We start from the raw sequence: 16,708 nt of genomic DNA, 5'->3' as shown, positions 1-16,708 counted from the left end.
CAATGCCCATGTCACTACTTCGCGTGGAACCCTATCAAATGCTTTCTCCAGATCAACAAACCCAAGAAACAACTTCTTCCTCTTCTCCATGTACTTCTCCTGCAACTGCCTTACAATAAAAAGCACGTCTGTCGTTCCTCTTCCTGGCATAAATCCAAACTGCATTTCGTCGATCTTCACTTTCTTCCTTATCCTCCTCTCCAACACCCTTTCCAATACCTTCATTCCATGCTCCAATAACTTTATCGCTCGATACAAGCCTCAGTCCAGAGGGTCCCCTTTCCCCTTGTATAGGGGGACGAGGGTACTCAGTTCCCAACCCACTGGAATGCGGCCTTCTTTCACCACCAGATAACAAATCTCTGTCATTCTCTTCACACCCCAACTTCCTGCTGCCTTCAACACATCTCCCACAACTCCCGTCGGCCCTCCCGCTTTTGTACTCTTCATTGCTTGTATCGCTTCCTCAACTTCCTTCTCAGTTATCTTCTCTGCTGGTCCTAAAACTGGGTTACTCTCTATGTTGCCATCCCATTCGTTCTCTGCATTCAACAGCATTTCCATATATCTCTTCCATCTTCCTTTAATTCCATCTGGGTCCACGACGATTTTTCCCACTTCATCCTTCAAGCAACTCACCCCCATCACATCACACCTCTCTTTCGCTATCTGCTTTGCAATCCTGAATACCGCTCTCTGACCCTCTTCCAAATCTAAGCGTTCCAACATTTTCCTACATGCCTCTTGTGCCTTTGCTACCTCTTTCTTTGCAGCCTTCTGGGCTGCCTTATAACTTTTATGCTCTGCCTTTTCTGCCCCCGTACACCCTTCGCCTTCTGCCACTCCTTGAACTTCTTCCCCTTCTGGTCAATCCTCTTTCCAACTTCATCAAATCCCACCACCATGTTTCCGAGTGCCTTGGTGGTCCTTTTGTCCATCCACATACCTCACCAACGGCTCCCAACAGACTATCTTCCATTGACATCCAACCACTTTCAAGCTCAACCACATCATCTACCATACTCAGCCTCTCTTTTAATGCCTCCCTCACAGTCACCTCTTTCAACCTCCACACATTCATTCTCGGTTGGTACTTCACCCGCCGAGCTCTCCTCGCACCTTTCACCCTTATGTCGCAGACAACCAAGTGGTGCTGTGAAACGGCCTCGTCCCCCGGGATCACTTTTGTGTCCCTGAGGTTCCCCCTATCACGCCTACGCACCATCAGGTTGTCAACGGTTGTCGTCGACCCACCTGACGTGTATGTAACAACCTTATTATCCTCTTTCTGGAACTGAGTATTACAAATCAACAAATCAGCTCCATCAGCAAACTCCAAAATCCTTTCACCTTCGCATTTCTCACATCATATCCGTAACCCCCATGAACTCCCTCAAAACCGTCCATACTCCTTCCCACATGTCCATTTAGGTCTCCTCCTACCACAACATCTTCCTCATCTTTCACGTTTTCCATCGGCTTCTCTATTGCACACCAGAACTTGTCCTTCTCTTCATCGCTCCGACCAATCTGAGGAGCATATCCCGAGATGACGTTCACCAAGAGCTTTCCAATCATCATTTTCACCATCATCAACCTTTCACTCACTCTAGTCACACTCACCAACCGGCAACCACACTGTCTAAAAACTCCTCAGACCATGCATGCCTTCTGGGCACCTTTGCCACACAAACTTGAATTTCTGTCCCTGCCTACTCTTCACCATTCTCACACCACTTCCCTTCCATCTCGTCTCCTGCACACAACATATGTCCACTCTTCTTCTGACCAATACTTCCACCACTTCTCCTGATCTCCCTGTCATTGTCCCTACATTCCATGTCCCAAACCTCAGAAACCGATCTCCACGTCGGGCATCAGACGTTTTGTCGTCATAAATGAATTGATTTCCACCCTTGCTTTGATCAGGTTCCCCACCTTGAGTTTTGACGAGAGGGATGGGGTCCCCCACGAGGTACTTTGGGCTGTACCCTGCCCATATGTAGTTGTAATTGTCATGGTTCCCTTTTTGAGGCAATGCTTTTTTTATGGCCGGATGCCCTTCCTGATGTCAACCCTTTTAGTCGCCTCTTACGACACGCAGGGATACGGTGTACCTATTCTAAACCGGGCTACACACCGGGAAACCGGGGAAACATTATCATTCATATATGCAGTATTATATTATTTCTCTACATTGTCTTTTTGACTTGTTAGCCTGGTATTTATGAATCTTTATTTCTTGTCACTTTTAATTCTTGTGACTCCCTCTGGTGTGCATGTTTTTTGTTTTTTATTTCTTGCAACTCTTTTTTTTGTTTCATTATTTTTTCATCCCTTATCTTCTGTTTGACGTCATTGAGGCTAAAACCCTCTGTAAATGCAGCACTATGTTATTTGTTCTTTTTCTTTTGACCTGTCTGTTTACTTTGGCCGCAGCTGGTTACATTTGCAAAACTGATAGATGTGCCCAACCTTTTCACATTGGCAAGTTTCTACCTTTTGAATTCCAAATAGATAATCTTATTTTTTACTTTTCTGTTGAATCCCCCAAAGTTTTTAATTGATAAAATAAGTCCCCTCCCTCCCCATCCTTCACAGTTATTTTGGTGATTGTCAATTTAATGTGTTAAATTTTGTTTTCAGATGTTTTATTGTGTTTTATTACCATGGTAACTCAGGTTATGTTTTCACCCCTGTCTGTCTGTCTGTCTGTCTGTCTGTGAACAAGATATTTCAAAAAGTTGTGGACGTATTCGGACGAAACTTGGCGAAGAAGTAGCATATGTGACAAGGACGAAATTATTAGATTTTGGTGAAAATCCAGATTCGGATCCGGCTAGTATAACTTTTAAGTGATTCTTCACCATTGGGAGATACGGCCAAAAACAATTTATAGCAGGATATCTCAAAAAGTTGTGGACGGATTTGGCCGAAAGTTGGTGTACAGATTGTGTTTGTGACGAGGACTAATCGATTCGATTTTGGTGAAGATATGAATATGGATTCAGATACGAAAATTATTTAATTTCCTAAGTGATTCTTCACCATTGAGAGATGGGGCTCAAACCGATACATAGCACGATATCTCAAAAAGTTATGGACGAGTTATAACTAAATTTGGTGGACGAGTTGGTTAGGTAACAAGTACAAGTCTATTAGATTTTGGTTCAGGTCCGAATCCAGATCCGGCCTATCAGTGGGATAGAAAACATAAACTGTTCAGCCTGGCGGTGGTATGCGCTCTACCGAGTGCCGTTCTAGTTTATTTTTGTGATTAGTAAAGTTATTTATCGCCTCCTTTTTTTTTCCTTTTTTTCTTTTTTTCTCGTCTTGTCATTAAACCTATTAACAAGTACAATTCTGACCAGTGGATTGTCTGTTTTTCGTGGTTGATATTTATTTATTTGCTGTGTAGTTTTTGAAATTCGTTGTTCCTCCTCTTTTAGCTATTGGGCTGACCTTGTCATCTACCCCACCCCTCTCTTCTTCTTTTATTTTTTCTTTCTGTTGAACAGGCTTGTTAATGTTTTTTCTAATCCCAGTACAGTATGGCTGGGATTCCGTGGACCACTTCAACAAGGCAAGGTACGGTTTGAATTGCTTGACCAAATCTTTTGTTTGTTGTGTGGTACATTTTTTTCCAGGTACATTTTTTACATTTGGTACATTTTTTTTTCCAGTATTTCTATAATTTGTTTGCATTTTTGCATCTTTCACACATCGTTTTCCCTCTTAGTTGAAACGGTCTCTACACTTTCATATTACTCTTCCTTCCCCTTGAAATGTTTTCCCTGTTCCTTTTGGCTTTCATGAACATTCCCTCCCATTTATATATTATTTGTTCCTAGCCTGTCAAACTTCCATGAACCACCCACTCACCCATCACGCCCAACTCCTGCACCTTGCAGAAGCTACCTGCAAAGGCAAAAATATACTTCCCTTAATGGACTAATGTATAAAGTTGCTGTATTGGGCTGATGTGAGGAAGTTTGTTCGTCTTTATCTGACTCTCATGACTGTTGGGTATGGCAGTCATGTTTCTACCCAAGTGTTTACAGCTGTTGAGACAGTCAGCCAGCTTGGAGTAACGTATGAGCTAAGCCTGCACTATTGATATGTTTAAGATTGGATAGAGCTAACAAATAAAAAATGTGTTGTACGTCATAAAGGAGATGAGTACAGTGCATGCTCATGAAAGCATTGACATCGACATAGCACTCTTATCCAATATCACATGTTATAAAGATCATCACATGTTCTGTGACGTGTGACGGTAATAGTAGATGCAAGGGTACAATGTGTCCACTGATATATCGGTGATAATGAAAACAATATCTGGGAGCATTAAATTGACTGGCTTCATTAACTCCCAGTGCTTCCTTCAAGCCCAACTCCTCCGTGCCCTAAAAATTGCCACATTCGCAATCGCAGCAGATAATTTCCTGTTAATGTGAGTTCTCAATTTATTCTTATTTGGATCCTGTGTGCTGCGGTAATACGGCCCAGACAGACGGCCCAGACAGACAGACGGCCCAGACAGACAGACGGCCCAGACAGACAGACGGCCCAGACAGACAGACGGCCCAGACAGACAGACGGCCCAGACAGACAGACGGCCCAGACAGACAGACGGCCCAGACAGACAGACGGCCCAGACAGACAGACGGCCCAGACAGACAGACGGCCCAGACAGACAGACGGCCCAGACAGACAGACGGCCCAGACAGACAGACGGCCCAGACAGACAGATGGCCCAGACAGACAGACGGCCCAGACAGACAGACGGCCCAGACAGACAGACGGCCCAGACAGACAGACGGCCCAGACAGACAGACGGCCCAGACAGACAGACGGCCGGCCCAGACAGACAGACGGCCGGCCCAGACAGACAGACGGCCCAGACAGACAGACAGACGGCCCAGACAGACAGACAGACGGCCCAGACAGACAGACAGACGGCCCAGACAGACAGACAGACGGCCCAGACAGACAGACAGACGGCCCAGACAGACAGACAGACGGCCCAGACAGACAGACAGACGGCCCAGACAGACAGACAGACGGCCCAGACAGACAGACAGACGGCCCAGACAGACAGACAGACGGCCCAGACAGACAGACAGACGGCCCAGACAGACAGACAGACGGCCCAGACAGACAGACAGACGGCCCAGACAGACAGACAGACGGCCCAGACAGACAGACAGACGGCCCAGACAGACAGACAGACGGCCCAGACAGACAGACAGACGGCCCAGACAGACAGACAGACGGCCCAGACAGACAGACAGACGGCCCAGACAGACAGACAGACGGCCCAGACAGACAGACAGACGGCCCAGACAGACAGACAGATGGACAGACGGCCCAGACAGACAGACGGCCCAGACAGACAGACGGCCCAGACAGACAGACGGCCCAGACAGACAGACGGCCCAGACAGACAGACGGCCCCACAAGTGATTACAAAGCCCTGTCTCCTGCTGTGCAGGGGACGGGCTAATTCGTTTGATTCAGACGTTAAGTATAATTTCATGTATTCTTTTGTTTTTGGATTTTCTTTTCAAATTCTTCGTTCTAATTTGGAAGGCTGCATGCATCTGTTGTGGATCATTGATAATTAAGAGGTCACCAGATGATAACCAACTAACTTGTCTGAAAAGGATCATAAATTCTTCCCTTTGGTGAGAATCGATGTAATATGGTTTATGACTTTTTGAACGCCCCACAAATCCAAGGACTCGGATGGCAACAGAATAGGTGCAAATGATTTTTGTTAGATGTGAGAATTTTTATCCGTTTTGGGAAATGCAATCGCCAGCTGGATGAAAAGGTTGCCAAGGCCAAAACAAGTCGTAGGCTGATCTGCTTTGTCCAAGCCGCTTTGATTAATAACAGTTGCTGTAACTCCATTCAGATAAGTTGTACAAATGATTCACACAATCAAAAGGAGCCTTTTTGATCAAGTTAAATGTTTCCTTCAAATTGTTGAATACCTATCGGGACCTCGACGGCGCTTTAACCCTGGTTTTATCCCCTCGGCAACAAAGGTACCGCATTAACCGCAATTCAGATACACACTTCCAGGAGAGACATGGTTTTGGAACATGTGATGTTGGAGAAGCAGAGAAAACGGGAAGAAACGCAAGAATGACGTTAACACGAAAAACTCTATCAAATGCTGCAAGATCCTGTGGATTGGATTAATTTTTGCTTTTTAAATCTTGACCAACAAGGTAACCCAATTCCAAAACAAGCTCAAGTCCAAAGAGAAAGTTAAATTTGAAGAGGTTTTGGGCATATTAAAGAACGTTTTGTTGTGGTTGTTTATTCCCCATTTCTGTGACTCAAACCAAAAATGCATGTTTTTTTTTGTTTTGTTTTTTTCCCCTGGTTTTCAGAAACTGTTGAAGATGCCATGAGAAGCATGATGAGGTGTACCATATATATTATGTATAAAAATACATTTCTATAATTCCTTACAAGTCATTGAAATTTATTTTTTCTAAAAAGGTATTAAACCGCTGCTGTCTTGGACTCTTGTGAGCATCTCGTTCGTACAACTTTTTGAACGCCCCTCATTTGATGATATTTTTGGATTCGCATGAACAAGCGCTTGATTTTTGAAGTCCGATGGTATGTGGGTGTGGTTGAGCTGACCTCTTGCCCTGGCTGTCATGTTGCCTGCAAATGTAGTCTCTGGAATGGAGCTGCAGCCGCTCTCTACAAGTGAACGAGAAATGTTCAATCAACTCTTCTGGAGCCTCGGTCCTGTGGGAGGACAAGTGACAGGTGCGTTTGAAGGATATTGGTGTAACCACCACCCTAGATAAAGCAAGGATGTTGTCCGCTTCACCAATGTAACTTCGTTTTACATTTGACTTGTTTGTGAGCTGCCAGTGTTTAAGGAAAACTTTTTTAACTTCACAATTGTTGCTGTGATTATGTAACTTTTAATAACTAACTCGTGAATGGAAAGCACCAGTGCAGTCGTACTGAGCACATTTTACAAGCTGTGTAGTTAACCATTTGATCGTTAACAGATGCAGTGGATTATTTCGCAAACTATTCTGGTTCCAGAGCACGCCTGTGTGGCACTCAGGCCTGCAGTGAGTTGTGAACTGGGTTGCAGCGAAGTGTTGGAATGTTTGACTATTGCGTGTTTGGTCAGTTATTTTTAATGTATTTCACATTTTATCATTCCCTGCTTCCCTCTACTTGGTACTTCTTCTTTTTTTCTGGCAAAAACCTACAATGTCATTATACTTATGTGTAATTTGAGATTTTGAAGTTAAGGAGGAAGGTTTAATTTTTAATCAACTAATACATTCCCTCCTGTACAGAGTGAGGCTCATTTGGAGAGCAAGGTTATATTGGCAGTGGGGTAATTGGGCACAACCAGCTAGGGAATAAGGAAGAGGGAGAGATGGGTAGGAAACACTGAAATCAGCAAGTAGGAAGGGGTTAATGGAGGTAAGAAAGATCGCAGGTCAGGATGGGAGATGACATGACATGACGTGGTAGTGCACTGCCTGCTTGAAGCTCTGATGAGTTGTTGGAAAGAACGGCCTTGGAAGGCAGTTCCATTGATGGGAGAAGTGAAGAACAAAGTTCTTGAAGTGTGCAGTCAACCTGGATTTTGGAAGTTTAACCAGAAGGGGGTTACTGGAAAAACACATACATCCTGGAGTTATTGGGGAGCGCAGGAGGATAGAGAGCAGAGGGAGTAATAATGGAGAACAGGCGGTAGTAAACAGAAAGACAACCAACTTGCATGTGATGTTGAAACAACAGACCTTGTGCTTCGGCCTCATCACAGGAGATTACAAAAAACTTGAGAGCTTTAGATTTCACAAAATCTTGGGATAGACAGAAATGATGTTGTAGTGTTAGCCCATAGTAGAGGGCACTTCTGCTTTGAGCTCGAGACAAAGGCTATATATATATATATATATATATATATAATTATATATCCTATGAGTAGCTCTGACTTCCCAAAGAAATACTTGAATTGATGAAGGATGCCCTGTCTCTGGCTAGCTTTGGAGGCCAGCTTTTCTCTGTGATTGGCCCAGGAGAGGTCATGGCTGATGGTGAGGCCTATGATTTTAAGAGACTGAATCTCCTCCAGTGGCTGACCATGGATATACCAGGCAGGTGGAATACTTTAACAATCCTTTCGGTGAGATTTTGCAGGATTAAAGGACATGTTCCATTTATCAGATCATCATCTAATGAAATCCAGATCCGCACAAGAGTGTGCTTAGCAGTGTGGAAGAGGTACTGTATGACACAATATGGAGTCACCTGGAAAAATAGAGATGGGTTTCCAGAGCATCGAGAGGTCATTTATATAGATGAGGACTGGTCCCAAAGCACTGCCTTGGGGAACTCCAGCTTCCACTAGGAGACGAGAAGAAAGGGTTCTCTTGATCGCATTACATTGACTGTGAGTGGAGGAAGTCAAATCCAAGAATGAAGACTGCTTTAGATGCCACAGGCAGAATGCTTGGCAAGCAATTAAGCAGGATGCCAGACGGTGTTGAATGCGTGAGATGTCCAAGGAGACCAGCCCGAGTTCTCCATTGAAATTTAGGGTCTCCAACTTTTGCTGATAGAAGAGCAGAAGCATGTCCACAGTTTATTGACCAGGATGGAATCTAAACTGATGGTCAGAGATAAGGCTGTTTGAAAACGGGAAAGACTTGCCATCAGCAGCAACTATGGATTCCATGACTTTTATTGTAATTGGAAGTGCTTGTAACTCACTGTTATGGAGTTGATAGGATCTGTTTTCATATTCATATTCATTATTGCGGTCCACGTAAAAACATGGAAATTTACCTTCCACTGGCAATTCAAAGACAAAGAAATTAAAAGCTAAAGAAAAATCTATTCAATACAATTCAAAGAGAGGGGGTGCATCCCACCCTTTTCACACTCGCATCAAACAAGTGAATTGAATTTGGTACAAAAGATAGTCAAAAGCGACAACAAGAGGTAAGTTGAACACAAAGACGAATGCCTGAATGATTAAAATCAAAACAATTAGAAGGGCACTCGGTAGAGCGCATAACTCCGCCAGGCTGAATAGTTTACGTTTTGTATCCCACTGATAGGCCGGGTCTGGATTCGGACCTGAACCAAAATCGAATCGGCTTGTTCTTGTCACCTAACCAACTCGTCCACCAAGTTTATTCATAACTCGTCCATAACTTTTTAAAATATCATGTTATTTAGTGCTTTTCACCCGATCTCTCAATTGGTGAAGAATCACTTAAATTCAATAACTATCGTATCTGAATCCATAATTCAGATCGTCACCAAAATCGAATGGATTCGGTCTTGTCGCACACACAACCTCTCCACCAAGTTTCGTCCAAATCCGTCCGCAACCTTTTGAGATATTCTGCTATATATCGTTTTTGGCCCCATCTCCCAATGGTGAAGAATCGCTTAAAATTCTACTAGCCGGATCCGGATCCGGATCTTCACCAAAATCTAATAATTTCGTCCTTGTCACATACACTACCTCCGCCCATGTTTTTCCAAATACGTCCACAACTTTTTGAGATATCTTGTTCACAGACAGACAGGGGTGACAACATGACCTCCATCCACCTTTGGTGACGGGGGTAACGGTGAAGTGGGTGTGATGGATCTTGCATTATTTTGTGGACCTTCAACACAGTGCGTTTCTCGTACAAGGTTGGATGGACGGTCTCTTCATATCACACGCTGGGTAGTCTTCATGGGTCTTTCAATTTTCTTCACATCTTCTTGAGATGATTTACTAAATGTACAAATTAAGTTGAATGAAACAATGCTTTGAACCACGGACTGTTGAAAAATAATCAAAATGCTATTATCGACATGGAACTCTTTCAGTTTCCTTAAAAAGTACAATCTTTGGTGTGCTTTACCAGCCAGCACTTGGGAATTCCTGCTCCATTTCAGTTTGATATTAATCATTGTACCCAAATACTTGTGCTCAGGAACTTGTTTGACACTATGGTCATGTATAATCAAAGGGACATGGTCACCTGCTAAGCATCAAAAATCAAAAATCAGTTCCTTTGTCTAGTTGACATTAAGAACTAAATAATGACGTCACACCAGTCTACAAACTTCTGAATTTCCTTCACATATTCATGGTTATCATTGAGTAAGAACCCACTAATTACTGTATCATCAGCATATTTGATAATACTACATGTAGGACTTGAACTGCAGCAGTCACCTGTATACAAGGAAAACAAGATAGAAGAGACAACACAACCTTTGGTCCACCGAGACTCAAAACTCTGTCACGTGATACCATGTTATTTTACTTTACCCGTTGTGGTCAATCTGTAAGAAAGGTGAGGTGTAACATCTAGTTTCAGTAATTTGTCATTTCATATGTGGTATGATGTTATTGAAGGCTCTAGAGAAGACAATAATGATAATAAATAATGATCTTACAAAGGACTTAGGAGTATCTAAATGATGGTACAATCTATGGAGATAAACAAGCGCAGCATCCTTGACACCTGAATTTCTCTGATATGCGAAATGAGGTTGGTCAAACAAGCCGACTTGAGTGCTCAATAATTTCAACAATATCCTTTCAAAACATTTCATTACCTCTGCCACCAAAGGTGGATGGGGGTTATGTTTTCACCCCTGTCTGTCTGTTTGTCTGTTTGTGAACAAAATAACTCAACGTTGTGGACAGATTCGGACGAAATTTGGCAGAGATGTAGCATATGTGACAAGGACCAAATTATTAGATTTTGGTGAAGATTCGGATCCGGATACTATAATTTTAAAGTGATTCTTCACTCTGGGGAGATTGGGCCAAAAACGATACATAGCAGGATATCTCAAAAAGTTGTGGACTGATTTGGACGAAACTTGGTGGACCGGTTGTCTGACGAGGACGATTCGATTCGATTTTGATGAAGATCTGTATATGGATTTGGATATGAGAATTATTTAATTTTTTAAGTGTTTCTTCACCATTGGGAAATAGGGCCAAAAACGATACATAGCAAGATATCTCAAGAAATTATGGATGGATTTGGACGAAACTTGTTGAACAGGTTGTGTGTTTTTTGAACACGGAAGACGCGGAAGAAGAAAACAAGGAAGAATAGATTTTGGTGAAGATCCGGATCCAGCTTGTAGATTTTTTTTTTAAAGTGATTCTTCACCATTGAGTGATATGGCCAACCAGGTGGAGGTATGCTCTCTACTGAGTGCCGTTCTAGTTTCATTGGAGGTCAAGGCTACTGGATGGTATTACCCTTCTTTTACCCTTCACCCTTGTTTTAGTTTTTGCACCCTTTTAGATGGGAGTGATGCTTGCTTATTTACAGGTCGATGGGAGGTGGCCAAAGGAGAAGGACAGACTGAATAGGTTAATTGGAGGGGAACCAAGAATGGCAGAACAGGATTTGAGAACATGTGCACTGATGCCATCTGGGCCCATTGTCAAAGCAAAGTCAAGGCAGGACAGAACTTTATTTGCATTCTCAGGTGAGAAGGATGCAAAGTCCAGTAGACGGGTTAAGATGGGGACAGAGCCGGATGGTTTAGGTAGACAAACACAAAGCAGAACTTAGTCATTCTTCCTTGTATCTGGAAGAGTCTGCAGAAATGTGGTTTTAGGTGAGGGATGGGGTGGAGGGGAGCATGCACCAGAGACAGACTTGCCAAGGCACCACCATGACTTGGTGGAATGAGATAGGTTGGAGAGTTCAGCCTTGAGATTTGCAAGATGGTGTTTCCTGGCATGCCTTAGGATAGACACATTTCTTGAGAGCCTTGCCCAATGAACTGAAGTTTCCTTCAGTTGGGATGGCTTTCCTTGTTGATGAGTAAACTGCTTGACAACAACCGCCTCTCTACAGGATTCTGTGTCCGGGGCCTACAGGGTGGATAGAATAGCCGCAGGTGGGATGGAATAAGCCAGTGTACGAGAGAAAGTAGGCTTTTGTGAGTGTTCCCAGGGGCGGATCAATATCAGATGCTGTGGAGATGGTAGCTCAATCCTTTAGTGAGAGGGCAGATTGAAGTCCCTGCCAGTTGGCTTGTGTGGACAGAGCACTGTTGAGGTTGCTGCCTTACAATAGCCAGAGTTGTGGGCAGAAGACGACCAGGAGAGATTGGATGGAAAGTTTGTCATTACTATGTCCAGGAGGGAGAGAATACTAGTTGCAGAATTTCAGGTTGTGAAGATTACAGATTGGGTCATAACCACAGAGTTGCAGAAGACCTCTGCTGCGATGTCAGGTTTCGTTGTTGATGAGCCGACACCCAACCAGTTGGTATGATTGTCAGCAATGTGTGTTTAGGATTGCCATGAGCACATAGAGCTTCCACACAATAAATGTGGACCCTCCATTTCACTTCCCCTTCACTCTTCGTTCGTTCTCCTCTATTATGTGGGTATCTTGTGTCACATTCACTGTTGATCCCATTGAAGAGGAAAATCTGTGCTCTTGCCTGGATATATATATATATATATATATATATATATATATATATATATATATATATATATATATATATATATATATATGTTACGTCCTGCTCTGATATTCATACCTCTTCAGCTGACAGTTAAACATTCTCTTCTTCACCAAACTAGTGGTGTTCCATCGCTGATTGATATTGAGGCTAATCGATGAGGATCACCTGTTTTCTCTGTGCATGAGCCCATCCTTGAGGGAGAAGTAGCCACTTGTTCAATTTGGGATGAGGACCCCAAAATATTATACACACCATCCCATGTTCAGATGGCATATGCTGCTGCCACTCTACCTTCCAGCCATTATCAAGTTTCAACTCGCAATTCACAAAGACGTCATGCTGGTAATGCTGCCACCGCCACCACGTACCGCACCCTTTTCCCAATTCGTCCTTTTTGTTTGAAACCATGCCACTTGAGTTTACGATTCCTTTATTCACTAAATTGTTATTTTTATTTATTTATTTAGTTTTGGGAAATGTGAGTGTGTGTACATGTACTGTATTCTTTCATCCCTCACTGGCATACCTCGTTAGGTTTTACACTTACCTTTCTTCATGGTAACCTTTGTTCGATGCAGTGTTTATTGAAAATTGTGTTCTCGTTTTGTAATGAGCCATTGTTATCCCACCGATGAGCAAAGCATGTGTAACAGCTTGGCCCGTTGCTAAGAAGAAATGAATAGTTTTGACATTTTTCAGTCAAACCAAATGGGGTTACGTCATCGGTTTCCCGAACACCAATGGTTTTTATTTTTAATGGTCGTGTGCTAAACGTCCATAAATAACGTCACTGAGCAGGAAGGATAGCTTTGAGTTATGTCTTTACTCACCGTTGAGCTGTCGAGTTGTAAACAACGACCCAGCTATATACCGTCACCCTGGTGTTTCGCATGCATGGCGATGCATCAGTGTGTGTGTGCGCGCCATACTTCGGCAGGACCTTGAGCCGGATCACCTGTCTGCCAGGACTGGTGGGTGAATGACATTATAGAATATAGATCCACACGGAGTCTTTCGATAAAAGGAGGCGAGTTATCACCTCCTGCCCAATGTGCAGTGGGGCGTGCCTCAGTAGCACAGCCACACTCCCAACGATGATGTAAACCCACAGCCATGTACTGCACACAAACTAATGAATTAAATGTCACTGGTGCCTCTCTGTCAATAATGAAATGCACAAAACTCATTTCAGCCGAAACATTTATTATTCTCCAACACATCTTCCACAATTCCCTTTTTTTCAACATATGCGCTGTATTAAACTGCCTCAGTAGCACAACCACACTTCATTCATTCATCATTCATTCATTCATTAAACTATAATATCCTCTGGTTGACCGTTTGTAGAGTAATTAAATACATTTTTGAGGGAGAAAGGAAGGGTGGTGGCAGGGGAGAGTGAAGGTGGTTGTAGGGGGACAAATGAGCAGACATAGTCAGCACATTCACCTTTTAACGATACCCACTCACTGACATCACAATCGCTACACAATGATAGTCACCCATCCACCATCCATACCTAACCTACCAGTCCTACCAATATCCATCTATCCCTCTTTCTCCAATGCTTCTACCTAAGTTCCTGTCTAGTTCTAGTGTAAACAGATCTCCTGTTTCTATTCCTACTGCCCTTCCAGGGTGACCATTCCATTCCAATACATTAATAATACATCCTCATGGTGTCTCTTTTAGAGTCAATGTAATGTAATTATTCCTGGTATTCAAGTTGTATTTCTCTTTGATACCCTAGGATTTGCTGTAGTCCAAGTCAGGCCATGATTGTATAACAGATGTAACTTATAATAATCCTCATAACCAGTGTCATTATCGCAGGAAAAATTTTCAAGCCTCATGAATTATTCCAAACCTCGTATATTTTCGTTCTTACTTTGTACTGTTGCTTTCCAAACCAGTTTGGTTACCTTGCCAAGCTGTTACATGTCAGGAATGTATCTTTGCACTGAAGCCAAAGCTGCTGTTTCTGAAATGTCGACATCATGATGATTGTGCAACCACCATGTCAATGTGGAGTATGATACTCATTTAATATCGGAGAACAGTGTCCAGATAATAAAATAAATTGCCTTTTGTGTTATAAGCAGGAAATTTGACACAGATGACCACTGGACCATGATCATTATTAGATGTGCAGCCACTTGAAAAACAACCTAGTGATGGAATATACTGGGGGATAAAGCCCTCAACGGCTCAACCCCCAACATGTTGGTTACCCTGTTGTTACACTGCACAGGCGAAGTGAAAAGCGGGTGTAAGCAATTGGTTTATGTCCGTCCGTCTGTTTGTCTTATCAGTTTGTGTTCGAGGAACAACGTATTTTAATCAAATGTTATATTTTGAACACAAATCGGAACATGAATGGGAAGACAAGTCTTTCATTTTAACATACCATGGCTTGGAATTCATCCCAGCCGCACATGCGCAGAGAGGAGCGAATTTTTTACACTTCCTGCCTGGCAGTCAAACGAAATGGAAAATCATTCCAAACAGAAAACTTACTGTTTTTAAGGATGTTATAAAGGACACATACAACAGACACGAATGACTAATATAACGTGTCAGATGGGGTGATGTAATAGACGCTGGGTAAAACGACGGTGAAGCACGTAATATTTTTATTTACATGCCTTGAAGCCTATATTTGAGTTGAATTATATACTTGAACACTGTAGAACACCAAATGCCATCATAATACTTCCAAGAACCTCCAGTTTTGCAGTACTCCAATTTAAACTAGATGGTATTCATAGAATACTTACCCCTGTGCAGTGAACTTGGTGTGAACCAACTCTTCTGTTTTTGAACGTTTCTTTTTTTTATTTATCCAATATGGCTGCCAGAGCACGTGAGCGATGACATCATAAATTTATATTCTCTAAATAATTGTTGCATAGATCATGCTCAATAAATTTCAAACTGATCAGACTAAGCATTGTCCCTGTCAAATTATGACGTCATAATTATGGCACCAATGACGTCATCGTTAACAACACCTATTCCCCATATATAGTTATTTACAATGAGCCACGTTTCAATTTTTTCCAAAGAGTGGTTTTGGAGATATAGAGGCACAACGTTTTTCGGTTTTTCCAAGATGGCACCGATAACACATGACCATTTACGTTATGATTATCATTAAAATATTCTAAAGGAGGAGGTGCTCCTATGGTGAAAATTTCGTGTTCATCAGAGCAACAGTTGCTGATAAAAATAATAATGATCGGATGGATGTGTTGTATTTGTCGTATTATGACGTCATAACATAGGCACTGATGACATCATTAACATATCTTATTCCCCACGGGGAGTCCGTGACAGAGCCAGGTCTCCATTTTTTCCATGGAGTGGTTTCAGAGATAGAGGTGCGAAGTTTTTTTTCAAGATGGTGCCTGTACCACATGACCTATGACGTCATAATCATTAAAATATTCTACAGGAGGAAGCCCTCCTATGGTGAAAATTTCGTGTCGATCGGACCAAGAATTGCAGAGAATTTTTTTTATAATCGAATCGAGTGTTGTACTTGTCAAATTATGACGTCATAATTAAAGTACCGATGACATCATTAACACATCTTATTCCCCAAGCGGAGTACTTGACAATGAGCCATATTTCCGGTTTTTTTCCATGGAGCGGTTTCGGAGATATAGAGGTGCAATCTTTTTTCGATTTTTCCATGATGGCGCCTGTAACACTTGACCTATGACGTCATAATTATTATTTAAAAAATCCCACAGGAGGAGCCGCTCATATTCTGAAAATTTCGATTATTCCAAAAGCTTTGGTTTCAACAGCGTGAAGCCAAGCTAGGTGTGAGGTAGGAGCACCAGCCCAGAGGGGAGAACAGTATTCCATTGAGCTGCGGATGAAAGCCCTGCATGTGGTGAGGAGCTCAGGTGTGCCAAGGAAGGACTTTGCACGACGGAGGATGCCCAGTCGGCGACTGGCTTTGGAGGCCAGCTTGGAAATGTGGTTTTCCCAAGAAAGATCATGGCAGATAGTGAGACCCAAAAGCTTGAGCGACAGAACTTCTTGGAGAGGATTGTTGAGAAAGTAGATGGGAGGGTTGTCCAGATGGTCTTTTCGGAGAGACATAGTGAGAGTGTGAGATTTGTCAGGATTGAAAGACATGTTCCACTTGTTTGACCAGTCTGTGGTTTTGTCCAGGTCT

General features: G+C 42.7%; 2 protein-coding genes across 8 annotated transcripts in view; one reads left to right on the top strand and one right to left on the bottom strand.

Moving 5' to 3' along the window:
• The window catches only part of LOC137423509 (quinone oxidoreductase-like protein 1), a 158,199-nt gene extending 151,421 nt beyond the window's left edge, over window positions 1-6,778 (bottom strand). Inside the window, exon 1 of the mRNA XM_078774106.1 lies at window positions 6,664-6,778. The gene's annotated coding sequence lies outside the window, so the exon portion shown is untranslated. The remainder of the gene's footprint in view (window positions 1-6,663) is intronic.
• LOC137415825 (intersectin-1-like) overlaps window positions 1-16,708 on the top strand; it is a 62,197-nt gene that overhangs the window by 8,075 nt on the left and 37,414 nt on the right. For all 7 annotated transcript variants that reach the window (XM_078774094.1, XM_078774098.1, XM_078774095.1 and 4 more), the window contains exons 2-3: window positions 3,519-3,588; window positions 6,700-6,795. In XM_078774094.1, coding sequence (XP_078630220.1) covers window positions 3,552-3,588; window positions 6,700-6,795 — 133 coding nt within the window. In that variant the 5' untranslated portion in view covers window positions 3,519-3,551. The remainder of the gene's footprint in view (window positions 1-3,518; window positions 3,589-6,699; window positions 6,796-16,708) is intronic.

Source organism: Myxine glutinosa, chromosome 3 (genome assembly GCF_964187855.1).
Source record: "Myxine glutinosa chromosome 3, kmMyxGlut1.1, whole genome shotgun sequence".
Lineage (NCBI taxonomy): Eukaryota > Metazoa > Chordata > Myxini > Myxiniformes > Myxinidae > Myxine > Myxine glutinosa.
This window is presented reverse-complemented; position numbering and strand designations above follow the sequence as displayed.